This window comes from Perissodus microlepis, chromosome 6, assembly GCF_051167445.1.
Source record: "Perissodus microlepis isolate ML-2025 ecotype Zambia chromosome 6, ASM5116744v1, whole genome shotgun sequence".
Lineage (NCBI taxonomy): Eukaryota > Metazoa > Chordata > Actinopteri > Cichliformes > Cichlidae > Perissodus > Perissodus microlepis.
In genome coordinates, this window is record NC_140466.1 from 8,207,466 (window position 1) to 8,235,038 (window position 27,573).

The 27,573-nt window shown below is 41.1% G+C and overlaps 1 protein-coding gene across 1 annotated transcript; it reads right to left on the reverse strand.

The window, feature by feature from the left end:
* Positions 1-843: 843 nt before the first annotated feature.
* Positions 844-27,303, reverse strand: abcc6a (ATP-binding cassette, sub-family C (CFTR/MRP), member 6a). Its single transcript, XM_084930503.1, has 31 exons — positions 26,915-27,303; positions 23,936-24,112; positions 23,629-23,754; positions 18,290-18,427; positions 15,524-15,646; positions 14,380-14,441; positions 14,124-14,255; positions 12,714-12,920; positions 11,366-11,543; positions 10,991-11,152; positions 10,782-10,874; positions 10,021-10,224; positions 8,739-8,885; positions 8,553-8,640; positions 7,918-7,987; positions 7,679-7,805; positions 7,407-7,583; positions 7,157-7,324; positions 6,767-6,950; positions 6,584-6,668; positions 6,378-6,495; positions 5,735-5,942; positions 5,328-5,638; positions 4,838-5,037; positions 4,544-4,670; positions 4,227-4,328; positions 3,969-4,115; positions 3,715-3,873; positions 3,387-3,553; positions 3,084-3,278; positions 844-2,265 (listed from the first exon to the last, which is right to left on the reverse strand). The coding sequence occupies exons 1-31, from the start codon at positions 26,954-26,956 to the stop codon at positions 2,157-2,159; spliced, it is 4,533 nt and encodes a 1,510-aa protein (XP_084786629.1). The 5' UTR covers positions 26,957-27,303; the 3' UTR covers positions 844-2,156.
* Positions 27,304-27,573: the final 270 nt, after the last annotated feature.

Sequence of the window (27,573 nt, forward strand, 5' to 3'; positions counted from 1 at the left end):
AGTGTAAAAGTTTTCTAGCAATAAAGCTGCTGTTTCGAGTTTACTCCCCATGTACAAGTCCTGTCATTGTACACGTACAATGAAATTGTGGATGCTCCACAACAAATGCAGGAATAAAATATTCATTGTACAACAGCAGGAATAAACCCCCCCCAAAACCCCAAACAAAACAGAAATGTATACAAAAGGAGAGAGGGGCACACATTTCACTGTAAAATCAAACTCATTGCCTCTAAAAAATAAATAAAAAATAAAATAAAAAATAAAGCCAACGTAAGATCACCAATGACTATAGAAAACAGTCATTGGAAGGACAAAACAGTCATTCTGGAGTCATTGGTGTAAAGGAACAGCTGTCTGTATGCTACTCTTCATAGCTGTCTGCCACCTAGTGACCTAGAGTTTGGTAACTTAAACTAAGTTTTGTGTGAATTTATATTTTACATGCACCTTTCCCTGGTTTTTATAAACTCAGCTCTGGTTACATGCAACAAACCACAGTAAATCTCACATTGAATGAGCTGTGCACAGGCTCTGACACAAAAATGTGGATGTGGATTAAACTACATACAGAACTTGACACATGAGGAGGCAAAAGTCTCGTTTAAAGAAACAGTCCTAAACGAAATAGAGTCAGGCATTTTTGCCTCACTCTTTCAAAATGTAATTATTAGGAAGTACTTGGTTTTTACTTGAAATGTGTCTTTTTGTTTTAAAATGATGAAGTCAGTTGGGCATAATATTATTTGATATAAATACATAGATATAATCTCATTCGACACCATCCTGTGATTATTTGAAGTTGCCTTAATTGCTCTGTAGCACTTCTTCAATCCACGTTCACTTGGTTGTGAAAGCACCTACCATCATATACTTACGAATGCAAAGCCAGACATAACCATTGAGTCAAATAAATTTTATTTTCCAGCATGATGTATGGAACAAAAGCCATTAACAGTAAAAGGTCAGTGAAAATGATCAAGCTTGTTATAAAAAGTATAAATATAACATAATCCTCATAATTTTAAGGACACTTAATACATTTTGTCAAATGGTATAAATAAAAACTTGGGTTTCTCTTAGAATATATTGTCTAAACCAGTAAGACAAAACAGTAAATGCTTCTTCTCCTTGAAAAGTCCATAGGGTTCATTCTTTGAATAGAGAGTAAAATCAACATGTCAGCACCATAAAAAATAAAACAAACAAACACTGATTTTTATCTTCTCCGTGTGTGTATGGCCTGGGTCTGTGTGGTAGACGCTGAGAGACAATCACACAGAGATTTATCACCATTGTTTTCATGAGGCATTCTCTTCATTCATGGTGGTTTTCACTACCGGTGTCAGGTTAAATCTGACCAGAAAGGACTCTATTGACTGTTTTATGTGTTTACTTTGACAGAAATAAACAATGGCCACAACATAGTTGGACGATTGCTAATGTGTTGGCTCACTTCAATGTTTTCCTCATTTTCTCTGACATATAAAAACTCCAAATTGGCTGCCCCAAGCTCAGATTTTGAATGCAGTACAAACCTCATTTGCCCATCCTTTGCCAAAGTGAACCTTTTGAAGGTTAGTGTGTCAGAGAATTTCCTGACCCAGTTTCTGAGACAAGAAGACAAAATAAGACTTCTATCATTTTAAAATTATAAAATTGCCTCTTCTTTCTATACAAGGCTAAAAAAAGAGTGAGTAAACATCCATATTTGAGCCTGAGAAAACATAAAAAAATACACACTTATAAAACTACAAAAATAATATAGCTTCCATTCTTAAAGAGAATGAAAATCCTTAAGATTTGTGTTACCCTTTCATTCCAGCCTTTGGCTTAATCCTTTTTATGGAATAAACTGACTCCATTAATCGAAATACAACATTTGTAGCGAGACTCAAATATCCAGTATAGCATTCCTGTATAGTTTTCATCCTCTGAGGTTAACAATGTCTTTTCCTGACTTGGGACAGTGTGTCTGTCTGTTAAAAACCAACAAATGCTTTTGAGATTCATCGACAATGCCCTCACGGAGAGGTGTTTGGAGCTGCCATAAAGCTTGGAATGGCCCAGATTAATGTGTGTTGGAGAGCCATAAGCATAAGGTGCCACATCTGTACACCAGGTCATCAGTTCTATGGCCAAAGCCCAACGGAGACCTAGACCAGTCCGGCTTCCCGACACATTCGATAGAACTGCCCCCTCTGTGAGATGAGGTTGGCTGGAGAGTCCATCTCAGAAATGTGGCCTCTGTCCATGACGATAACTCTGCGAAGCAGCAAGAAAGAAAGTATATTGTTTATATGCAACATATAGGTGTGTAATAAAGCTGTGCAGTGCAAGCAAATATTGCAAAGCACATCTGTATTCGTCATCTCACATGTCATCATTTCCTTTGCTGTATCTGGATATAGCATAACACTCTACTAGCATATAACTTGCCTGCATCACATAGAGAGTCTGACCTCAAACACTTTTGCATAGTCCAACAAATAATCTAGCTGTTTCTCATTCAGATCCATAGGCAGCAAGAGTCAGATCCATTTTTAAAGCAGTTTTTACAAACAGATCTTTCCTCTGTATGTTAATTAGTATCTACAAATGACAGAATATAAGTTAACAATTCATTGATTAAGTTAGTGCAGTTAAATAATGCAAAAACAATGCATGTCACTAGTGACCATGTTACACCTGGATTTGACTCTTTGACTCCACAAACTGCATAGATACTACTGGTTTAGGCAAAAGTTACTATTAACAAGTTTGTTTGTAGGGCTACAAGAAAGAATATATTTCTTTAGAACCATTCCCACAATTTACTGTCTTTGAAATGGTAAATGAAAAAAGTTTTTTTTTCTTCTAATAACAAATGCCCTTTACATGTTAGTGTCCAGAGTCCAAAGCAAGTCCTCTCTTTTCACAGACTTTTGGACTGTGACAAGAAATGGATAAAAGCAGCAATATTCCAGAAGCTGGGATCATCTAATGTGGGATCTTTACCTAGCCTCAGTCACTTAATGAATTCTTAAAATTGTCACCGTTACTTTTTTGTCGATTCACTAAATAGACAATGAACATTAATATACCTGGTGTAGTCCATGATGGTATTAAGGCGGTGAGCAATGGTCAGCACAGTGCAGTCCTCAAACTGTGTGCGGATTGTTGACTGGATGAGTGTGTCGGTCTCCAGATCCACAGCAGCTGTTGCCTCATCCAAAACCAGGATTTTGGTTTTCCGCAACAAGGCTCTGGCTAAGCATACGAGCTGACGCTGACCCAGACTACGTATACAAAGGAAGAGAAGGGAAGATTAGAATATCATACTAAATGTGGTGCTGGAGTAGACGCTACTGAACTGTAGCGTGTCATATTGGTGAGCTTGTGTGTACCTGAGGTTTTCTCCTCCCTCTGTGCATTCATGGTTAAGTTTGTCAGGCAGATTAGATACAAAGTTTTTGAGGTGAGCAAGTTCCAGTGAACTCCACACCTCCTCGTCTGTGTAGGTATCAAAAGGGTCAAGGTTCATCCGGAGGGAGCCTGAGAACAGCACAGGATCCTGTGAGAGAGGACAGAGATTTTACTCATCACCGAAATGTCTAAATTAGTAATATAATCACTAATCATTTTTTTAATGGCTGATTTTACACTCGATCCAGATCATTACTATTGCAAGCAGTTAATGTGATGAAAGCCAGATCTCAATAAGAGTTATTGTACCTGAGGAATGATAGTAATGCGCGATCTGAGGTCATGGAGTCCAATGTCAGCAATGTCGACTCCATCGATAAAGATCTTTCCCTTTGCTGCCTCTAAGATCCTAAAGATTCCCAGGGCAAGTGAGGATTTTCCTGCTCCAGTTCTACCCACAATTCCGACCTGAAAAAAATTATGTTTTAGAAATTATGTTTTAGATAATTATGCAGTTTAAATCAAGGCGATGAACACTTTTAATATCACACAAAATGAATTACCTTCTCTCGCTCATGAATATGCAAAGTAATTCCTTTCAGAGCCAACTCAAGGCCTTTACGGTACTGCAGTCCGTAGTCCTGGAACTCTATAGTACCGTTCTGGGGCCAGGCCTGGGGTAGTGAGCTGCTCTCTATACTCCAACTGGCCTGTATGAGCCAATAAGGAAGGATAAGTAGAGAAACAAAAGCCCTCCTCTAGTACAGTTTATTGTCCTAAGCAGTGATTGGTGTACGTGTGTGTGCAGTGGGAATAATGACCTCTTTAGGAGTGTCAGCGTACTCGTTCACTCTCTCAACGGAAACAATGTTGTTTTCCACATCAGTCCAAGATCGCACAATCCAGCTCAGGATTCCAGTCACCTGCAATATTTAGTGAAAAGACTTTTACTTCTCCTGAAATGCGATGCATTTCCGGATAGAAATAAAAACAATGCAATTTTCACTTTTTCTAGTTTAACTCCCAAATGCCTCATTCTGTAGCTGTGTGATCAAAGAATATGACTGTGTTTCTGGTGGTAATAAGATGGCTACTTGGATAACAGTATAACAATGTGACTGTGGGTAGACTGTATTACCTGGAGGGAATGTGACACAGCCAGACCAACAATGCCTGGGCTCAAGGTGCTTTTCCCCATCACAGACAGAATGGCAGCAGCTAAGACCACACCATTACCAACAAACTCCAGATTGACTGCCAGCCACCTGTAGATATCAGTGTTATCATTAATATCATTAATAACATTGTTATCTCATAAATCAACCACAATTCTTAATGTTATAAACCTTATCCAACCCTCATCAACTGCTAAGTGAGCAAATGGAATATGAATAAAGCTAAGGCACTTTATAATGATTGCATATCCTCTCACCGGGTGGCCACAAATCGAGGGAAGTAGGAGGTCTGATTGAAGTCAACCCTCTCATTAGCCTGCAGAATGAACCTGGACTGCTCTCCAAAGGCTCGGATGACGCTGGCGCCTTGCACCGTCTCATTGAAATGGGTATAGATGGGCGAGCGGCTCACAGCTTCCAGCCTGCGCAGCTGACAGGATGTGGCAACGTAGAAGCTCTGTTGGCCACAGTGGAAAAGTAAAACACCATCTTTAATGAATGAAACAAGTGGGAACGCTCAGGGCTTTCCCATAACTCAGAGTGAATGCATTCAAAGTCCATGTCAGCAGGTGGGGAACAAAATTCAAGTGGATGGCAAAATCAGCAGGTTTGGTTTTGGAGCCCAGAACTTTCCAATAACATACAGTAATGGAACCCAGCTCTTGCTAAGCAACATTCAACAGCATCATCTCAAATAAGAAACTAAAGATCAGAGTGGAGAGTTTATATTTTGGGGAGAAAATATACCTGGACAAAGGCATAGAGGAAAGACAGAGGCAGGATGATCACGGCTGCAAAGGGTGTAGCCATCAACACGATGATGCAGACCTCCATGAGCTTGAAGACGTAGCTTAGCATCATCTTCAAGCCTTCAGGGACCATACAGTCAATAGCGTCAATCTCCTTAGCAAAGCGGTTCAGGAGGTTGCCACTTGGCGTGGACTCAAAAAAAGACATTGGAGAGTGAAGTACGTTGTTCAGGAGGTCCATGTGCAAGTGGCGAGAGGCGATGATCCCGCAGATAGAGATGGCAACAGTCGTACCAAAGATAGCAACACCTGAAGGGAAGGGAGAATGAGTGTTTGTTATGTCCAAACTAAGTTAAATTGTTTGAATCATTTGAAGCATCATTTGAATTAAACCCACTAACTCACCCTGCACAAACCCAAGGGCCCCAAAGACAGTCAGTTTCAGGTCTGTATCAATTTGGGTGCCGTTAACAACAGGATCATCAGCCCACTTGCTGAGCCAGTAGTTGTAAGCCAACGAAGCGCCCTGCTGGAAGGCGTACAGGAAGACGATGGGAATGATGATGGCCAAACCGATTGTCTTGAAGTACTTCTTGTACATATCCAACCTCACCTGTTACAAACAGATAAAAAGCAGCAGGAATAAGAGAACTATCTTCACATCCATTCCCTCCCATTTATCCAAGTCCAGATCAGAGATAATAAAACAATTTTATTCATAATTATTAAACCAGCAATAACTATTTTTGCAGACACAACCAGAACAATGTGTCTGCCATGACCATGTGTTTAACTTTACTGCTGTGTATCTGTTTGCCATTTGGTGCTGGGCAGGTCATGTAAAATTGCTTTTCATTGAAGATGGCTTCTTGTTTTAGCCAAAAATAACATAAGGGGAGTGACTGTTTACCAAAACATTAGACTTGCACAATCTAAAATAACAACAATGATTTGAAATATACTGGCAAGCTAAGCAGAGTTGAGGGAAACTGCAGAGCATGGTAGGGAGTGGTACTGACACCTAATTTTAGGCCTTTTTCAGACTTACTCTTCCAGTGCGTGCCTTGTCAACTTCAGTGAGCTTTCCCAAATCCTCTGGTACTTGTTCCTGGTCTGTTTCAGAAACAGGCTCCATATTCTGCAGGTTTGTATTAGTGGTGTCACCCCTAAGGAGAGGTCAGAGGTCAGTTTCATAAAAAAGTATGGTTTATATTCCAAATATGAGAATGAGGAGTGATGCATTTGTCAATGTACCCAATGAGCTGCTCCTGTGAGAGATCTCTGGAGAATGGCATGAAGTCGACCATACTGAGGCGAGCATTAGACCTCCTGGAACCGGCTACATGAAAAGTGTGCATAGTGTTGAGTTATTACTGGGAATTTAAGAGATTGTCTTAATGTAAAACAGCAAAACTAATGTCTGAAATGTCTCTTCACCTCGTTGTATGGCACTCTCTTTTCTCTCTGTGCTTGCAAAGGTGTGGATGAAGTCTGCAAATGCGCCGTGGTGGCTGAGGAGCTCCTGGTAAGAGCCACTCTCTGTGATTTCTCCATCTACGAGGACGAGGATGAGGTCGGCCTGCGGCAGGAAGCTCATCCCATGGGTCACCAGGATGCGGGTCTGTATAGCAAGCCACACAAGTCAGAAAAATGACATGTAAGCACAATCCAACGCTAAATTGAGGCTTTCTTGAAAACAAAGGTGTCAGCAAAGTGGTTGTTTCCATATTATGATAACAATAGCACAGAACTTGTAACTGGCGCAATTGTCTTTGTGGTTGCGTTGAACTGGATAAACTGCACTTTGCAGACGTTATATGGCATTACCTTGTCTCTAAGGACTCCTTTTGGTCCAATGACTTTGTCGAAGATGTGTTGACCCACATGTGCATCAACGGCAGACAGCGGATCATCCAGCAAGTATACATCAGCCTTTCTGTAGACAGCTCTGGCCAAACTGACCCTCTGCTTCTGCCCGCCTGAGAGGTTAAGTCCCTGCATGGAGAAAAAACGTTTAAAATATCTGAGACTGAACATATGCATGAAGCAGCATTTTTTTTAACAAAGTATTCAATACCTTCTCTCCAATCTCTGTAGCATCTCCAGCAGGTAGGATGTCCAGGTCAGGGAGCAGGGCACAGGCCTCGAGCACACGGTGGTACCATGTTTTCAGCTTTTCCCGGCCAAATATGATGTTGTCTTGGACTGTGGCATTCTGAATCCAGGCTTGCTGGGGAACATACGCCACAGAACCCTGTGAAGAGACAGTCAAAAGCGAGAATATCAATATTTATTACAAGTTGCCCGCAAACTATGAATAGACCTTGTTATGGAACGCAAGCTTAGTACCTTAACAGTAACTTGGCCACTTCTTTTCTCCGTTTCCCCAAGCATAGCGGACAACAACGAGGACTTTCCACTGCCTACATGTCCTACCACAGCAACAAGGGAGCCTCGAGGTACACTGACACTGATCCTGTCAACAAAGAAGTGAATTTTCCTGTAAGCCTCAAATCTTTTATTCTGTTGTTGATTTCTTTTTTCAATCTTCTTTTTCCTAAACATATAAACACATACTTAAGACATACCGTTTAAGACATGGAGGACCCTCTGCAGACCAACTGAAAGTGCCGTTTTCTATGACCACATCTTCTCCGTCTAAACAATAAAGAAAAGATTGACTTAAATGAACAAAACCTGCAGCGAGCACTGGAAAACAGATGTATTCGTTCATCCTTAGTGATAAACAAACTTTCAAAACAAAGCTTCTCCTTGAAGTTACTCGGCAGGGTGCAGCCGGGGCGTAATTACAAGTGAATTTTCTTAATCATACAAATTACAGAGCCGCTGCTTTTTCACAAGCTGTCTTAGGAAGTGTTGACAGTTTACAGACAGAGGAGTGCAGTATATTTTTTTATTTCTTTCTGAATCATATGTCTGAATTCATGCTGTGATTTACGTTCAACCGCTGAAGGGAACATCCTATAATTACCCTGTCTACCAGTCAGCCTGGGGACCCAGGAAGTGACAGTGCACATGATCCATACAAGGTTGTGGTAGTCCACAGTTATAAACAACTACATCTTGTGGTATGCTTATATTGATTATGACAGCCTGTGATTTCAGGCAGTATGGGGAACCGAACTGTGGATATTTGTGAAACTGAAAAGTATAGAAGTGTATTCGTTCAGTGTAATAGTGTATATATGGGTGGGGTTCTTACCAGAGCTCAGTGGTGCCTTTGAGACATTCTCCATTTTCAGTTCTTCTGAGCACAGGTACTTCCCCAGACGTTTCAGTGAGACTACAGCCTGAAACAGTCAGAAATGAAATGGTCGATATGTGCTGTTAAACTGTGGACTGTGAAAATAATCTCCTCAATCAGGGATGGAGAAGAAATGCAACCTACCTGCAGGGTTGTGCTTATTGCAAATGGAAGCTGACTGAGTGGAGTCTTCAGGATATTGATTAGTGCCATGGAGACAAAGACCTTCTGTGCATCCAGGACGTTCTTGTCATCAAGCATCACATAGACTCCAAACATGGCGAAAGCAATCTTGGGGGGGAAAAAGGCACTAAATGTTACTTTTATGGGCAGAACCCTGCATGCTCTTTAGGCACAGACAGTTTTAAGAACAAGGATTGCACAGGTCTAAATTGTCAATATACTTTAACCCACGTCGAGACGAAAATCAGCAGCAACGCTTTAAATGTCTGATACTACTTTCTGACTTCCCCGCCCTGTCTGTGGCATGTAACCCTAAGTCTAGCCGAGTCTTATTGTTCTGTAGACTTGAATCTTTAAAATAAGGCCACTTATGTATAATTTTATTTTTTGTGTCTCCAGCAAGGTGTTTGATAGAATAAGATAAAATTCTCTTCAGACATCTCCAGAGGATAAATCTTAATGATTTAATGATCTAGCACAACCTTATTGATTTAACACTTGTAATTATTGTATTGTCTCAGCTTACTTTGTGTTTCTGGCATGGTAAGATGGTATAATGGTTATACCTGGTGGTTGCCAACACGTTAGCATGACTAAGAAAATACTAGTTACTAGTAGAATGATACTATTTTAAGGTATGGTGCAAAAGTCGTGAATGAATGGGGACCTGTGGAGCTGTGGCCTAAATGTAATTTCATGAGGTACGCTTTATTCTTCTTGTATTTTTTCGATAGAAGAGGCTGAGACAATAGATACTACTGGCTTTGACTGATACCTTTCTGTAAAGATGAGGAAATTCACAGCACCACTAAGTTCTTCACGGCATCTGTTATTTAGATTTTAAGCACTAAATGAGCTGCAGCAGAGACATTGTAGCATTAGCCCCCTGAGAGCAATCACCTTCAGTCACAGCTGACTGCTTCTTATACACGCATATACATTTCTCAACTGTTTAAGCTACACTCCTAGCCGATAGTTAGCATTTGGTGCTATCATGGGACGGTCATGAAGTGAGTTCCTAACAAATCAATCAAATCTAATATATTGCTACTGTACTTGAGAAACTACAAGATTTTTTTTTGTCTACATGTCTATTTATTCAAGACCGCCTCACTATCAAGACTGCAGACTATACAGCTCTTTAGCACAGTGGGCTTATTCAGACTTTAGACATGCAGGACTGCTTGTTAGTATCGTGGAGTTAGCCTCTGTATTGGAATGTCTATCAAATGATTGTTCTCACCAAGAAAGAAGAGGAGTTAAAGGATGCGATGGAGATGGAGTAGAGAATTTGAGACTTCTTCAGAGCCTTGAGCTCCTTTTCTCTGTAGCCCAAAACCTGCTCCAGGAAGGCCTTCTCCCAGGCATAAAACTTCAAGATTTTTATCCCATTCAAGATCTCATTCATCAGTCTGATACGGCCATCCATGAACTTCATTTGAATCTCCTGTTGACCAGACACAGGGGTTTTTACTCAGTATTGTTTGAAAAAGACCGCATGCAAAGCTGGAACTGAGGCACAGTGGATAGACAATTAGCAGACCACAGGATTCATGCATTTGTGAACATGGGTTTGACTCCCCTTATTACAGCTGTAGTAGTTTTCTTGAACATCACAGAACTTGTTTAATTCAGTAAGAATTTATTGCTTGTTACATTTTAGTGAATTTTATAACAAGGAAACAACAAAGAGCCAGGAATGCGGTCACTGCATTCAAGACTAAGTTCGATTAAACTGGCATCCAAATTTACAGAAGCCTCTGTTGTTTTTCCAAAGAAATGAAAAATTATGCCTTTCTACTGCCCACCCTTTCCTGTCATTGTTTTTCAAGCATGTTATATGGACCAGACATCAAAAGGACAAGGGAGAATGCACCATCCAGGCCAAACACCCACACAGCTCTTCAGTCACTATCTAAACCAGCTGTGGTATCCCTGACCTGACGTGCCAGATGTCTGGGCTACTGGAACGAAAGTGTGAAGGATTCCTGTAACAGCTTTTACCTGCAGCTTGCTTCTTTTCTTTGCAATGAATCCGTTGAGTGGAAAAATGAGAATGACAGTGGCAATTCCTGCCAGAGCTGACGGGCCAAGTTGCTGAAAAAAGGAGAAAGGATATGATTGTTTCAAGGTTTGTTTTTTTTCTCTTTCTCTGTTAGGCCTCATTTGTGCATGAATTGGATGCTTTGTAAAAACACTGCATTTCAACATACCTGCCAGAGGAAGAAGAGACAAAGCGCAATCTCAATCGGAGCCAGCCACACAGCATTAAAGTACACCACAAAGTCCATGAGCTTCTGAGTGTCTGCTGAAACCAGATTCACAATCTCGCCCACAGTGCAAGTCCTTCTGGCAGAGCTGTTTATCACCAAAGCCTGGATTGCCAACAAAAGAGACAGCGTTGTTTACAGTGTAATTTAATATCCTCGTAAAGATTTCACACAATCATTCATCTTAGGTAAAACTGCTAATCACATACTCCAATCTGGAAGAAGATAAGGTTTTTGTTTGTGCCACTTGAGACATAATTTATGTTGTGTGTCTGTGTCAGTTAGTGGCTTCATGTCCGTAGATATAGAGTGACTCACCTTCCTGTAAACCAAGCCCATGACAGCTGTCTTCACCCTCATTCCCACTGTGAAGCAAGTATACATGTACTGATGGTTGAAGAGGGACTGAAGGCAAGAGAGGAGGAACATTAGCGTGGCGTAGAAATAGCCCTTCCACAGTGGTGCATCTTCATCTCTCATGAAATCCAGCAGGAGACTATGGAGGAGGACAAAGAGATACTTAATCGCAATGTGTCAGATGGTTGCACATGTTCAATTTTGTCTTCAACCTCTGTATTGAGGCTCTGTTTCTATATCTTTCCTGGAAAGTTGCGAATGATGCAAAGCAAAACAGGCACAGACAGGTTTTTACTCTTTTTACAGATTCAATCTGGTATTATCTGACTCTTTTCGTGTGCTTTTGCCAATGTCCTTGAGCGCTGCTGTGGCTGCTGGCTGACTGGCCATCACAAAGTAGCCTAGGTTGCACAACAGAGCTCAGCTTGTGGCCAGGCTGCCCTCACACTTGGCCAGCGGCTCCCTTATTGTGGTCCAACTGCATTTCTGCCATTTAGAGCCTCCTCTCTCTCTCTTCATGTCCTCCTTACTGGAGCAAAGAGGGCTGTGGTCTCGTCTACTTTTCTTGCTCACAGCTCTATGACCGTAATTAACACTTCCACTGCTTCTGTGCTTTGCATCAACAACAACATTCCAGTCTGACTGGTGGGATGGTGAGGCGGGTGGCGGGTCGGCCATGACCTGTTTTCACTGCTGCCAGCTTCTGTTGTTGTTTGGCAGTTGTCATAAATCACCAAATCCCTTAACGCTATTTATCTGTCTATCTCTATATTTAAAGAGATATTTTAGACGGTTGTATTTTTGTCTGCTGTTTCTTGAATTTTCCCAGCAGTAAAACAATAAAACTTTATTTTACCCTAGCCTGGTCTGCAGTGCATCCAGGTAATTTCAGTCAGAGCTGAGGTTTGGAAAGGTCTGGCTGGAGCTTTCCTTAATACAGTACACTCAATGCCATTTGGTTTGTGGGACACTGAGCAGTGAAAAAGCTATATTTGGGAACTCAACAACAGTATCTCATTCCAAATGTAATGGCACAGTTTCTTGCACTATGTAAACCTCTTTCTATCTCTTTCCCGACTAGACTACTTCATTTCTATCTTTATGCTAAATCGTCACAACATTTGTGGATTATATAAATGAGAGAACTGCTATCTAAGGGATTTTCAGCAATGGAAAAAAATACTCATGGGCCTCATGGTACTGGCTGAGATACACTTAATATTTGCAAATATTGGCAACTCACACTACATCTACTTAAAGCCACATGTCTTTCATAAAAGCAGAATTTGAGGTTCTGGTGCACTCTTACCTTAGCACCTGAGGGATGGCGAACATGAAGGCATCGTGGAATATGATACACAGAGTACCAGTCAGGAAGTACGGGCCGAATTTGCGTGCCAGTGTTCTGAGGAGGAAAAAGCCAGAGCTTTGCTCCTTTTGCAACTTCCTGAGGAGCTGAGCCTGCTCTGGCAGTCGGCTTCCCAGCGCCACACCTGATGCTAAGGCTTTCTCCTGCCTAAAAGAGCAAAGACATGGTCACAGTTACAGACATCTATGTTAGAGATGCACCGACATGCTGCTGTCTTTCAAGTCTCCAATGTAAAACTCTAAAAAAGCACTTGTTTTTCGTGCCATCGCTGAATTTGTTGGCAGCTTAGAAAAGCATTATTTGCTGAAATAATTATTAGACTTAACAACTGCTTTCAAAGCACTGGATTGTGTTAACAAGCCTTGGAAATGGCACAGAGTCTCTAGTCTTGACATTATGGTATTGTATTGTCCTCAAATGACTCTCTTTGGGCCTATTTTTACCCCTAAATGCCTGTGGTGATGAGACATCCCAAGTTTTAATTTACCACAGTTACAGCTCTGCTCTGCTCGGGTCATTAATTTGACCAGCCCCATGTTGAAGTTTGACCACATTGCAATAAAATGGAACTGATTTTTGGCTATGACAAGGAGAGGAGTACAGGGGATCACAGGCCTATGTCAAAATAGCAAGACACGTGCATTTCCTGCACATGTCGTGTCCTGTCTTTTGTGCTGCAGATTCATGCACCAACTGCTGCCTGATACATATCAAACATTAAACAGCTGAAGATGTGGTTCTTTAAAGGAGTATGCTGACATTTTACATGCTTCTGATGTGGAGAACTATGTAAAAGCAGATGCTTTCTAAAATCTAACAAATAAAGCTGATGATCCCAATAGAGATGTGGTTACCTAAGGTTAGGATTTAAATAAGAATTTTCAACAGAAAGTCAGAATTGCAGTTTGAGGACTTGAAAGATGACTGTTTATCAGGTTGACACAAAAATAATGCCATTGGTTCCAGAACTATAACAGATTTTGTTATAGATTTTGCATCCACTAGTACACGAGAGTCCACTAGGGTACGAATGATGTAAGTTTCATCAGCAGCAGCTGTATGTGAGGCTCAGCACGGCTGTTATTGTACCCTCCAATTTGCGGTGACCCCACAGACTTGTCCACCAACTGCACATGCTTCCCCCGAGCAGACTCCAAGTGGACTAGAAAGTAGTATAATGAGAACAATTATGTGTTTGTGGTGTCTGCAGATGTTTGTGTACGTGTCTTAAAGGAGCGTAATCCCAGCCATACTAGAGAGGTATACAGATGCATATGCAAAGTGCATTGCGGTACTACTGTAAATACCCAAAGTACCAAATAAAATTTCTCAAATTTAAATAATTCTCACTTTTGAAGTTTGGCACATTCAGCTGTCCAGTCCTGTTCCAGATCTGAGATGATCTTTTGTGATCTGTCTTCCTCCCTTAGGGTCCACAGATCCCCTGCTTCCAGTGGGTTGCGATATCCTTTTACGACAAGTCTGAGGAAGAAACACGGGAAGTGATTCAAACAGAATAAACATATTATTGTAAACAAGCACAAACTGTTGTTGCAGTGAGTCAGCCGATGCCTAAAAATGAAAGGGTTTTAAAGAACCATCTTACCCAGTGAACCACCAGAAGAGGATCTTTGACAGGAAAGAGGCATCTTTCACAGGACAGGGATTCTGCAACAGATTAAAGACCAGACTCACTGTTGTTTTCGCAGTAAATCTCTCACCACTTGAGGGTTTTTGAGAAATACACATCCTAACAGAGTCCGTCGGTTGATGGTTGAATGGTGCACTTGTGCGGGCTGTGTTTAAGAATGCTAATGTGCGCAAACAACACTGCACACTCAGGTGGTCCAGTCTGAGGAGCAAAGGCCATGAACTCCCACAGAACAGCACAAATAGTGCTCAGTGTTAGCGCAGGGTGAATATGACATTTTGAGGTCTGCTGCAGACAGAGTGGAAATGTGTCATCACAAACTATAACAAGTGGATACACACGCAGAAAAACAGAGTTTGTCCCGTCACGCAAACTTTATGGCATCTCCTCCACCCTGCCACCCCCTCACTGGGGTGTTTGCTCTCATCATTACCAGTGCTCTTACTCTCTGTCTCCCCTCTTCCTCTCTTCCTGTGAGCAACTCTAACCAGAGCGTGGGGCAGAGCAGCGGAGGAGGTGGAGGAAAATGGGTGTGTCCACCACGCCAGACTGTGGCTTCTGCACCCTCAACCTCCTTGCTACTTGCCAGCAATTTCTTAGGGGACTTTTCCAGCTATTTCAATTGTTTACCACTGCGGAAATATTACATCATATGTCTGTTTGATAAGTTAGAGGCTCATTTTCATTCACCTGTGAGTTGCCCCTAATCAGCGTATTATTCTGAGCTCAACAACGTTTTACCAAGCTCATGTTTGATGGGGTAGTGAGATCTGTATTAAGTAATTGCTTTTCTGTTGTGTGGTCACAGACTCTTAGCAGTGGTCTCGATGTTATCTCACAAAGTGAGTGAGCAGTACTGAAGGTATGCAGGCACACAGGCACACACACACAGTCTTTCACACTCCTCTCACAGGAAGCCAAAGTGGACATGTGAGAGTGAAAGGAAGGAGGATGTGAATCACATCATTTCCTCCAAAAGTGAAAAGTGTCTTCACAACAAAAGCGGAAAACCACAGGACAGCCACTCCGGCATTTTTCGTTCCTAGGTAATCATAGAGGATGTTCTTGACGGAAGCGGTTTACATTCTCCTCTGCCTACCTTTTCTGAGATGATTTTTCCCTCTGGAGGCTGGTCAGCAAAACAGCACAGGAATAGCTGGGCCAACTGGATTGTGAAGTAGGAGAAGAAGGCGAGGTATCGTACAATATCAGAGGCAATGCCCTGTGGAATAAATAAATAGGAAAAGCAATGAAAAGGCAGCTGATAATGTCAGAATGCTGCAGTTAAAGTTCTTTGAGTTTACTGGTTTCAAGCAAGTTTTGCAATTTAGACATTTATTTTAAACTAGGGACACAATTAATTGGCTTTGCGGCCGAGCTCGTGCCACAAAAAAAAATAACACTGCTCTGAAATGACGAGGGTTTTCATTTGGATCAAAATGTATTTTGGTTGTTTCATCTCTTTCAACATTACTTAACAAATCACACAACATCCTGGCTGTGGTACAATGGATCATTTGTCACCACTGTGGTTTTGTGTGCAGTTTCACAACAGCACAAAATTCATTATATAGCTTTTATATAACTTTTCCTTTGAGCGCACGCCGTATAGCGGAGGATGGTTTCTGCACCGGGATCACAGACACAATAAAGAGTATTTTGGACCTTTAAGCCAAATCAGGGTGAAAACCCAGAGTCTTTAATGGTGTGCTTTTTATAAATGAAACAACAGTTAAATTTGTCTCGCAGTCACGCTAAGAGCCCGTATCTGTAAACAGGGAAATTGTGGTTTCACAAACCAGCACCCTTACTTTCAATCAAGGGAGCAGCTGCAATATTAACCACTCAGAGACTTTTGTGAATTGTAGGACTCGCATGTTATTCTTGACATACAGAAACTTTGGGCTCTGGCACAGGCTTTGTTTACAACTGGGTCAGAGCCACTGCCACAGGCTGTGTGCTGTGTATGTGCAGCAGTATGGCTATGCATAAGAGTTGGAGCCATGGTAAACATTAAAATGATTTTCTCTGAAAAGTGTGGTGCCGTGCCCAGAAAGGCGATACGAAGAAGCCAAACGGATCCGGCCACACTGTGAAAAACAGGGTCAGGATGGTCGGAGAGTGGGTGGGAAAAATGTAGGTCAAGCAGCTAAGAATGACCAAGGGTCCGCAAACATGAACTCCATCAACTTGAGCTGTCAACGCTGCAATTTGAAATGGACACATTCTTCGTAAACATTTAGAATACATCTCAGCGCTATATACAGTCCACACTGAATAAAACTGCTGAGCTGTGCAGCCTCCGCTTCTTTTATAGCTCATCACAGCAAAAGAAAACGTCTTACTGTTTGTATTTTGTCATGCAACAGTACTGATGTGATGACCACTATAGTAAAACCCTCAGAAAACAAATACTGGCCAGGATAACTGGGAACAAAATGGCATTTTTAATTAATGAACCGACTTAAAATTACAGACATTGAAATATACCAGTCAAAAAAACACTAAAAATATTTTGTTTGCAATTTTGAAACTGTTAAACAGATCTATAACGTCACTATTCATTGCCTAAATCTTTCCTTTCTTTGGTTTTACTTCTGAGATCTAGTCCAATTTTTATTTACCGATGGGATCCTGGAAATTCCTCACTACTTCTGTTGCAACTGTATGAATATTAAATTCATATTTGTACATTCTAGGAAAAAGCACATTCAGTTTCCTTCCCAAGTTAGTTGAGAGGAGTGATATCTCTTGTGGCTGTATGCTTGATACCTAGCTCCACTATTTAGCATAAAAACAAAATCTGTCTCAGTAGCTGACACATTACATTTAATTTTTGTAATCAGTTTACTGTCTTTGTGGTAGACTAAGCCAATTAGTCTACCAGGAATTATAACTTCCTTTGTTTTATGAGTTTTAGGGGAGTTGCCTGCAAATCTGAAACTTTAAATGCCAGTCTTGACGTATAATACTTTCTAGCTGGCAGCAACAACAGTTTTTGGAGGAGAGGATGTGGTAAAAAGCCTAAAGTGATTAACCAAATTTAATACGTAGATACGGTTCATCATAAACTAGAAATATGGTATGGAGGATATAGTATGAATTTATGAGTGGTTACATGTGTGCACCGTTCACGTGTCCGCATGTGTGAAATGAAAACATCTGCGTGTAAATCATATATGGCTTTACATTATGTGTGAATGCATAGATTTCCATCTGGCTGTGTTTATAGCAGTGTAGGCCCATAAACACAGCGCTGACGTTCCTCTGGTCTGACCCTGGGCTGCCATGTCTCACCAGCATTTATCCCAGGCCCATCATTACTCTCCCCCAAACAGTATGGGAATGTCACACTGAGAAACGATAAAACAGAAATATGGATGTGTGTGTGTTTTTATGGAAATGCAAATGCGACTGCCCCACGGCTGCGTGAACAAAAATACAAACCTACCCCCATACAACAATGATTGCTGTGTTTGACAGGAGACACAGGAAGAAAAGGAAACCCTAAACACACACAGGCTTGACCAGAATTGGCAGTGTCATTCTCCAACACATTGTGTTAACTTTGGGCTACCTTGGTTAAAATTGGGGGATAGAGATAGAAATTATTTTCTGACACAGGGTACAGCTCAAGCTGTGCTGCTGGAGTCTCGCGTCTAGACTATGGGTAGGAGCACAGCTGATTAGATACCTCTTCACGGTGTTTAGACATGGCAGGTTCACTAAGTTCAGACTGAGCATGCTAACAAATTCACTTTGGCATGAGCCTATTTTTGATATCAGTCTTTTTGGATGCAAGATGATATCGTTTATATTAAAGGGTACATTTATTTTTATATTCATTAATAGGCTAACAACATACCTCATCCATGGCTAGCTGGATCTTTGCTCTTAGAGGCACCAGAGCACAAACAACTGCCAAGACCCAGAACAGGAAGAGGAATATAGAGGAACGACAGCCTCTTATTCTTTCCAACTGGATGATGCACATGGCCAGGATCTAGAAAGAGAGACAGAAAGACTTTAATTTAACAGTTAACATGTGTGGTTCTTGCAACACAGGACAGGAAACAACTCTGTCCCTGAGAGCACCAGAGAGAAGAGAGCCAAACTCCAGTCTGTGATGCCACGTTGATACTGCCTGAAATGATTTCACGGACAAAAGGACCAGGAGGAATCAACTTTTGTAGAGCACAACAATGTTTTTCAGTCTCTGGGAAACTCAGATTTCATAGTCTGTGTACAGTCATGTCAACTGCTTTCTAATTGGCATTGCGTCTATAGATTGCATTATAAATTTAAAAACAGAGATCTTCCAAAAGGCTTTCTTTTGACTCTAAATGCCTCTGGATTTATGTCTATATGAAGACTTCAGGTTATTTGAATATTCTGATATTCTGCAGAAATCCAAAGAAAGTGATATTTATGCTCATCGTTTCTCACCTAACCAACAATGAGCCAAACTAGCTTAGAAATCAGTACAATAACTTCACAATCCACTAACAAATGCAGTGCAAACTTAATATAGCAACAAAATAAATTGCAAAAAATGCTGACAAACGTTGAAGTTAACTACGGTTAACATTTTACACAACATTTAATTCATGGAAAAACCTTCACTTGATGCAGGGGAATAAAACTGCCAACAAGCTGTTTTTTTCTGGTTAATATTAACAAATGCTATCTTGCTTACTAAAACAAATGCATGACCCGAGGATGCTGACAGACGATCTTTTAATGGCTGCGTGTGTCACCGGATGCCACTCGTGGAACCACAGAACCTCATTCTCTTCTATTAGCTGCAACTGTCAGTGCGAGTGTTTTCCACAGAGCACAGATTTCATGTGATCTAATGTAATGCGGTCAATGGTTTTATAAAAACTTCCAAAAAACTGCTCTGATTCTGGGAATTCCCTGGCTGCAGACACAAATATGACTTAGCTCTTTTCTCTTTATAAAAATGACACATGTACGCCGCATGCCACACTGTCCTATATACTTTCCTGTTTTCTCCAAAAATAAACAAACAAACAAGCAAAAAAAAAAGAGAGAGACTAATTTGGTTTAGACATGCTGGCTATCTGTCTGTGCTCAGAGGAGGCACGCATCGGCTTGTGAACCTCTGTAATTGGACCCTCACTGAGTGGTTGGCCAAGTGAGACGTCACTTCACCATGCCAGCTCATCACCAAGTGGGGAGAAAGCGGATTTAGGTTTCATAATGAGCACCCACATTGGTTACCCCGGGACGAGCCACAGTGCTGTCCTGTTATAAACTGCTGGTCTGTCAGTTATATAACTTTTTTTTTTTTTGCATCAACAACCTGAAGCACTTTGTGTAAATCCAGTGAATATCTTTGTGCTAATATAAACAATATTCTTGCTGCAGTGATGATGAAACATTTGATTTGATTTGATTTGATTTGATTTGTTCATTCATTTTCCCCAACACATTTGATGCTCACCAGCCCATCAGGGAGAGAGAATATAAATAGACACGCACTTACAGTCACACATATGGGGAATTTAGAGTCTCTGGTCTACCTGACTTGAATGTGTTTGGGAAGTTGGAGGGAAAGCCATAGATACAGTAAAGAGGGGATGTGAACAACATGCCAACTCAAAACACACAAATGTCAAAGAATCTTGTGTGCTTTAGGACCGAAGCTATTGTAATTAGCAATACTTTAGTTAACTGAGTAGCTTCTTTAATAGTTTTCAATGGAATTTTATTCTGCGTTAAATGCATATTTGTTTTCTGAACATAAAATCAGCAACACTGGCCTGATTTATTCATTCACTGCTTTATATACATAGCATAGCAGTGCTGTTAGCAAAAGATTTTGAGCCTATCAATGCTTGTGGTTGCATGCGCCTGAGCAGTGCCAGTCCAGCCCTCTCTTAACTCAATTTTGTGGTCTTAGCCAACTAAACACGAAATGCTTTAATGCTACCTGTGTAGCAACTACTGTAGATTTAAGATTATCCACAAATGAAATTTGAGAAGTGAATGGTAAAAATAGATTTGTGGGACAGCCCAGCATGATATAAAGACTGAACAAATGCAAAAGTCAATAACTTCAACTGTTATTTAATACACTTTTAGAAGTATTTTCCTCTGCTGCATATGGGAACAATATTCTTAACTATGTTAAACTAGATATTGCTGGTGATCATAAAGATAAAATAGTTAGCTAAAAGATGCTAAAATGCTACAGTTTAGCGATAATTAGTTGATTAACACTGGGGATGAATCAATATAAATGAATGTATTTCATAGGTTAATTTGACCCATTAGTCAGTTCATCTTATTGACTGCTGGAGGAGTTAAGTAAGACTATGGAATTACTTAACACCATATCTATTAGGCACACTCTATGTTAGTGTGCTGTACCAAGCCCATGGGAAAAACCTTCTTTTTTAAAATTCTTTTGCTCCTAAACACATAAGATCACATCAGCCCCAGTCCAAACCTTAACATCAAACTGGCCTTAGGTCAGCGTACGAGAGGAAGGTCGCTCTTATTCCTAGCTTTCCGCTCTGTCTTGCCACCATATTGCTGCAAACCATAAGCCCATCTGTTTGTAGGAGTCAGTGGGTGGAACTAACTTCATCACTAGGCCTGAATCAAACCCCGACCTTATAATTACATGGGAAGTGTGCAGTGCTGGGGATGGAATAGGAGCTTTACGTCATGGCATTTCTGATTATAGCCAGTGTCATGTGTGTACTTTACATCCGTACTGACCACGATTCATTCGTGGGCTGACTGACTTGGGCGAAAGCGTTCCCATACACTAACTTGAGTTGAAGGGCAACAAAACAAACTGGTCAGAGCAACAAGAGCACAGTGTTCCGTTCCCGCACCCAGGGACTGGTTGGTGGTATGTGGCTAGAATCAACATCTAGAAAATTATATCCTTTAATAAAGATAAGTCTGGCACATAGATTAAAAGATTGGAGACATGTTCTTAATGTGATTTAGGAGTTTGTTGTCTGCCCCCCCACCCTCCTCCCCGGTGTGAGAAATTAGATATTCCAAATAAGGGACCTTTTTTGAGATGTATCCTTTTGATACAAGAGACGTCTCAGTGTATTTTTGACACAAACACGTGCTGGTATTTACTCAAGAGTCTGAAAAGACCACAGGTGGGTAAAACTGTCTGACTTGGAGAGTGAGACTGAGCAGAACCTGTATGAGGCTACAGAGAGAGAGAGCTTTGTACGTAAACTTATACGACTGTGTGGGTCGTATACGATAACTTTATAAGCTCACAGGACCCTTCCCATCTGGGCTCTGCACCCTTGCATAGCATTGTACTTTCTATCACTCTTGCTCAGGATAAACAGCATTTTAAACTTGCCATGCCACCCATGCTGAGCTGTACTCCTCTTCACCTTTGCCTTCTCATCCAAGCTAAGTATCATTTAAGATGTACTGAAAATGAGTGGGATCGATGTTCTCAGAAACATTCAGGGACTTTTCTATCAACAAAGGCTAAAACATTTCTCTGATTGCACGCTGGGCCTTATTTTCTATAAATAACCTTCTACCGCTCACCCTAGACACCACTGTGATCTGGGTCGTGGAGGCCAGTATGGTTTGCTTCGAGATGTTTTGAGGGAAGATACAAACAACATTTGTAAAGATTAAAGATCTCTTCCAGACTACGTACATCTGCATATGTCTTGCACTGATTCAGATCTAAATATTTGAGTCAGAGCTTTTTGTTTTGGGTTTTTTTGGATTTTGGGTTTGGTTTATACCCAACCAAGGATTCTTGTTGCTAGGGTATCCGGAGGGCTATTTTGTCTTTTATCTTTTCTTCTTCTTTGCTAAGGCGTTGCAGTTGAACCCACTGAACTTAAATACAGTTGTGGTCAGAAGAATTGTGCTCAGAGAAGCATCTGGCATCTAAACTTCCAATCCAACAGTACACCTGTAGGCTATATAAAGACCGAATCTTCCTGTGTAATTAGGGTTAACACAGACTACAATTGTGTGTCATCACCTTTGTATTTGCTGGATTTGTGTGTTTTTGTTTTAAAGACAGACCACATAGTTGGAAGACAGTCATATGGACTTAATTGGGATTGAAGCCATGCCATTGTCAATGTTCTTTGCCACTAAGCAGCTCATTTGAATTCTAATACATAATTGACCAATCATCATGATGCATGATGATGTGTCAGATACAAACAGTACATACCTTGGAAACAGTATACATACACTAGATCATCACCTATAAGAAATATTATGGTTTATGCAGTGTTTTTTCATTATGTAGTGTATACTGTTTCCAAGGTATATACTCTGACACATTATATTCAGTCATATTCTTGCAGATCTTATATCCATAATGGATCACAGTTGTATATATTTTGTAAAAGAGGGATCCAGGCTGCAAAATATCTGATTCATTATATTTGGTTTATTTGGCCACTGCCAAAGTACCTAACAGTCACACTTTCATTGCATTGGAACTTTGCACATACATATGCAGTTACATTGACTCCACATGAAACAGTAAGTGATGTCATTATATAAGTGCTTTGCAGTCCGATGAGTGATTGCCAAATACAAGCAGGTTACTGTGATATTTGCATTGCCTGCTACACCATAAATCTAGCTATAGTTCTGCATCTTTGCACCTCAGTGTTTGACTAGCATACTGTATATTTGCACAGTGACATGTGAGCCAGCAGGACACAAGCTGAAATATTTCCCAAACATCTCTGTTAGCTAAAACTACTCTGAATGAAGAACAAATGTCAGATCTACAAATCAACGGTGCATCTATATATAGAAATTATGGACAGCTGATGCACAATTAGATGATTGCTTTGCAGTAATATTAAAGTTGTTGTCTGTGTTTAATAACTGTGTTTAAAAACTTGCATTGTAGCTCTTGCTTTTTTATTCTTAAAGGATTTGTTTTCAACACTGTGCCTTAATGTTATCACTCCCATTCTGACGACATAGTTCCCCCCCTTAGTACAAACACTAAGAACACAGTGCAGTGCTTTGGCTAAATAAGGAATTGATAAACACACCTTGCTCCTATCCTTGATGTTCCAAATGTCATGCAAGTTCTAAAGTGTGCGTAACCTTTTCCAGGTCAATAGAACATTAAATTAAAACAACTGGAGTTTGATTTGGATAGATGTGTACATGTGTGAGAAAAAGAGCCACAGTATTTACCACAGTCATGCTGCGTATAATAGGGCTGAGCAGAAAGACCATGTGGTGTTGGATATCCTGGCTCCTCTCCAACAGGATGTAGAAGAACTCCACAAAGCCAAATGAAGCCAGCAGGAAACCCAACACCTGAACAGAGCAGAGAGTAAGAGGAGAATGAGTCGAGAAGCTAAAAACAAAAATAAACAAAACAAAACAAAAAAAACCCAACACAAACCTAGCAAATGTTTTGACTTTTTTTCTTTTTCTGTCATGGGAAAAACTTAAACAATAAACTGAAGACTGGCCAGCATTTAAAATGATGTCTCACCATCTTGGCAGAGCAGAGACAGGACATTTGAATGTGTCCGCGGTCATGGCAGTAGAGATGAAGACAGTAGAAAGGGGCCAGCAACCACAGATAGATACAGGGGACCCACACCAGCACTGTGTTCTGGAAACACTGGGTTAGGTCTGGGTTGGCTGTGTACCATGTACGGTTCCAGTCCTGCACCAGAGAGAAAACAAGAAGTTCAAAAGTTCAGATTGAAAGAATATACTTAAAAGCCAGAAACCGAGGTCAAACTGTGCGATTATATTCATCATCTGACAGACTAAGCAGGCGGGACCAAGTGGCAAAAATCCCGACTTGGTGCAGGTCCTACGTTTCATCCGTCAATCCAGTGAGAGCGAAACCACAGCAGGTCAACAGAAAACGTATCTGTGCTCAGTCCTGAGAGAGTGCGAGCTGGAAAAGGCCTCCTTTGCCAAAAAAGCTGAGTCAGTATTTGAATGTTTTATTTTTTTTCCCCCTCACCACGTCTCTGGCTTGTTTCCCAATTTGAGTAGGACAATATAACTGTCAACAAATCAAACGATGAGGTCAAGAACTACAGTAATAATGAAGCCCATAAACTATAAAAGTTTGTGCAGACGAGGTGTGTTGAGCAAATGCTGCCAAAATGTTGAGATTACGTAACAGTAGCACAACCAAGATAGTCTGTCTATCGTTAAAAAAAGATACTTGGGGCTAAATGGCTTGTTGTTGTCAAGCTTCCCTTGTTTATCACCTCACTGCCCTAATGAGGGGCAGGGTGTCTGGCTGTGCTAACAACACTGCCCCGGGGAGTCACCACAGGAAGTGGTTTTAAAGCTTCTAGCATGGCACATACGTCTGGCTCTGCTGGTAGAATTCCAACTGGGATAAGGTAAAGTGGCCAAAATTGGTGGCAGCTGTGAGATTATTATGTAACAACCGTCTGTCCACACACAGGCTTTTGAGTGAAACCTGGCAGGTGAGACATTGGACAAACTCACGCTGTCATTTCTGGTAACATGCCTGTGCAACTGTGATTAATTCAAGTTTACCATCAGTCAATACTGTTTACTGCCACATGGGTCTGAATCATGATCTGACTGTCAGGCTCTTGTTTCAGTTGCTAGCAATTATGATGATACACTTCTTTGGCTGCCTCGCCTTAAAAGTCTGATTCTCACATACAGCTTCACTACATATCTGGTTAAGGTTATGCAACGAGTGCATGATTTTGCACCTATGGTATAACAGCAGCTTCTGTGAGGTTTGGCATATCAAAATCCATTTAAGTGAAAAACTGCTTGAGAAGGAGCGAGTGGGTGGCTACTTTCACAGACCTGTCTGAGTTCTGTGGTCAGTGGCAGGCAGATGAGCACTTTTATGATGACATCCAACCCGTCAAAGCCTCTCTGCGCTCTTTCTTGTGCTTTTTGCTTGTTTCTGACCCTTGGCTGAAATGGTGTCTGGTAGATGCCAATAGTGTCTATTTTTACCTGACAAAGTGATTTGAGAGTGGAGAACAGAGACACTTACTGTCCTCTGAATCTGCTCATTATTGCTTTTTACATCCCCTTTATTTCAGAAACCAATTCAGCGTGTTGCAGTCCCCTTGAGTTTTGAGGAACTGTTAGAGGATTACCTATTGTGAGTATGTGACGTGTATAAACTATAGAGACTGTAATTTAAGGGAGCGTTGATCACTCCCCTGTCTGTCTCACTTTGGCCTGTTGTTCAAATTATAGATTAGGTTGATCTAAAAAGAAAGACGCTAAACACAATCCTAGCTCCTAAATTGGCCCCTTTCAAATTTGTCCTAAAACCTTTCAGGTCAGGTGTTGCTGGAACAGATTGCTGAGCTGGACTTTACAATTTCAGTTTTAGATCCATATAAATCTGCATTGCTGCCCCAAGGCTGTGACCAGTGAGTCAGCAATGATGTCATTTCCAAAACATGTAAAAAGGCCAGTGTAGTTAATAGCAATAGATATTTGTGGCCAGCAGAAGACAGAAACATCTGTTAAAACATCCCGTAAGAACAGCACATCTGTGTTTTGAAGTTTCATGGCAGCGAGGGCTGCACAAAATACAGTAACACGCTTTCACTTTCCCAACAGTGTTTGATGGCAGTTGTTTTGAGGTTTTGCAGGAGCAGAAACAGAGAACAAGAAGTAACGAGAACCAGAAACCGAGTGAAAGAGGAAGGATGAGGGTTGAAAAAGTCAAGTTGCGAATGAGTGCATTTAATAATCCTGGCATTCCAGTTGGATCACAGCCGTTCCTTTTATTTTAGAGCCGGGATTTAGAGTGTGGAGTCTTGCAAACATGCAAGACTAAAAACCTTTTCCAATTAGAGCAGCAGACTCACTGTGGTGCATTTCATCCAATCAGCATCTCGTTGTTATGAATTATGCCGCAGGATGACAATAAACACACAACTGTGGTATTCATCAAAGGTAAAGGCTGGCGTTCAGAGAAGCTTTAGATTAGAATTAGTAATACTGGCTGCGAATACTGAGAAGGTCAATGTATGGGGGTTTTCTCCCTAAACACGCAAAATTAGTATTACTCATTTGATTGATTTATTAGTGCCAGTAATCCTTCTAATCCCAATAAACAACAGGTATCCAAGGACAAAATGCTAATCTGGCTAATGCTAATGGCACTGATCATTTAAATAATTAGATTAAAACAAGTTTAGGAGAGTTTCACCAAGAATTATACCAGTGTGTTTATACACCAACACTTCTGTAAACAAATGCTAATACTCATAATATAATCTGCCAAAATAACAAAAATATCTTTGATTTCATATTTAGCAATTCATAGACAACTACGGGCTGAAATTAACAGACATCTTTGCAGGAATAAGCAGGAATTAAAAAGACATACCTCATTTTTTAAATGAATGCTGTTTAAAAGTGACCTTGGCTGAAAAAGCCACACACTCAGTAATACGATGTGATTCCAGGGTCAGTGAACACATCATAAACTCACCCACAGAGGGTCCAGGCCACTGAGTCTGCAAAAGGCATCCATCCACTCGTTGGCTCCTTCCTCCCTGTTGCTCCACTTGTTGGGCTCGATCAGCACTGCTCCTCACAATGGGTAGCACAGACTCTCTGCAACAGCACCGGTGGGTGTATGTATGTGTGACGGGGGGAGAGACACTGAGTCCTAAAAGACTAATGGTTGTGTTTCTTGGGTTTAGCTGGTCCTCGCTTGTCTGTCTGTGTGGTACGCTGTGTTTATTAGTGTGTGTGTCTGTTTGAGTGTGTGACCTTCCCTGCTCTTTAATAAAACAGCTTCTCTCAATGAAACGCTGTTTCTGTCTGCCTCGCTGTTTGAACTGGTGCTGCCCTGAGATTCTGTGTCTTTCTGAGTCTCACTCAGTCTGCCTGCTGTTTATGAGTGTGTCTCCTTGTTGGGTGGGTGGAAATATTTCTCTCTCTCTCTCTCTCTCTCTCTCTCTCTCTCTCTCTCTCTCTCGCTGTCTCACACTCTCCCTCTTTCTCTCCCTCATTTACTCACACCCCTCTTTTCTCTCCCACATCTTCTGGATTTTGATCAAAACACCACAGCTACTCCCCTCAGTGGGATGACAGCTCCACACCCAGACACACTCCTCCCATCTTCACTCAGTGCCCCTCACCTCC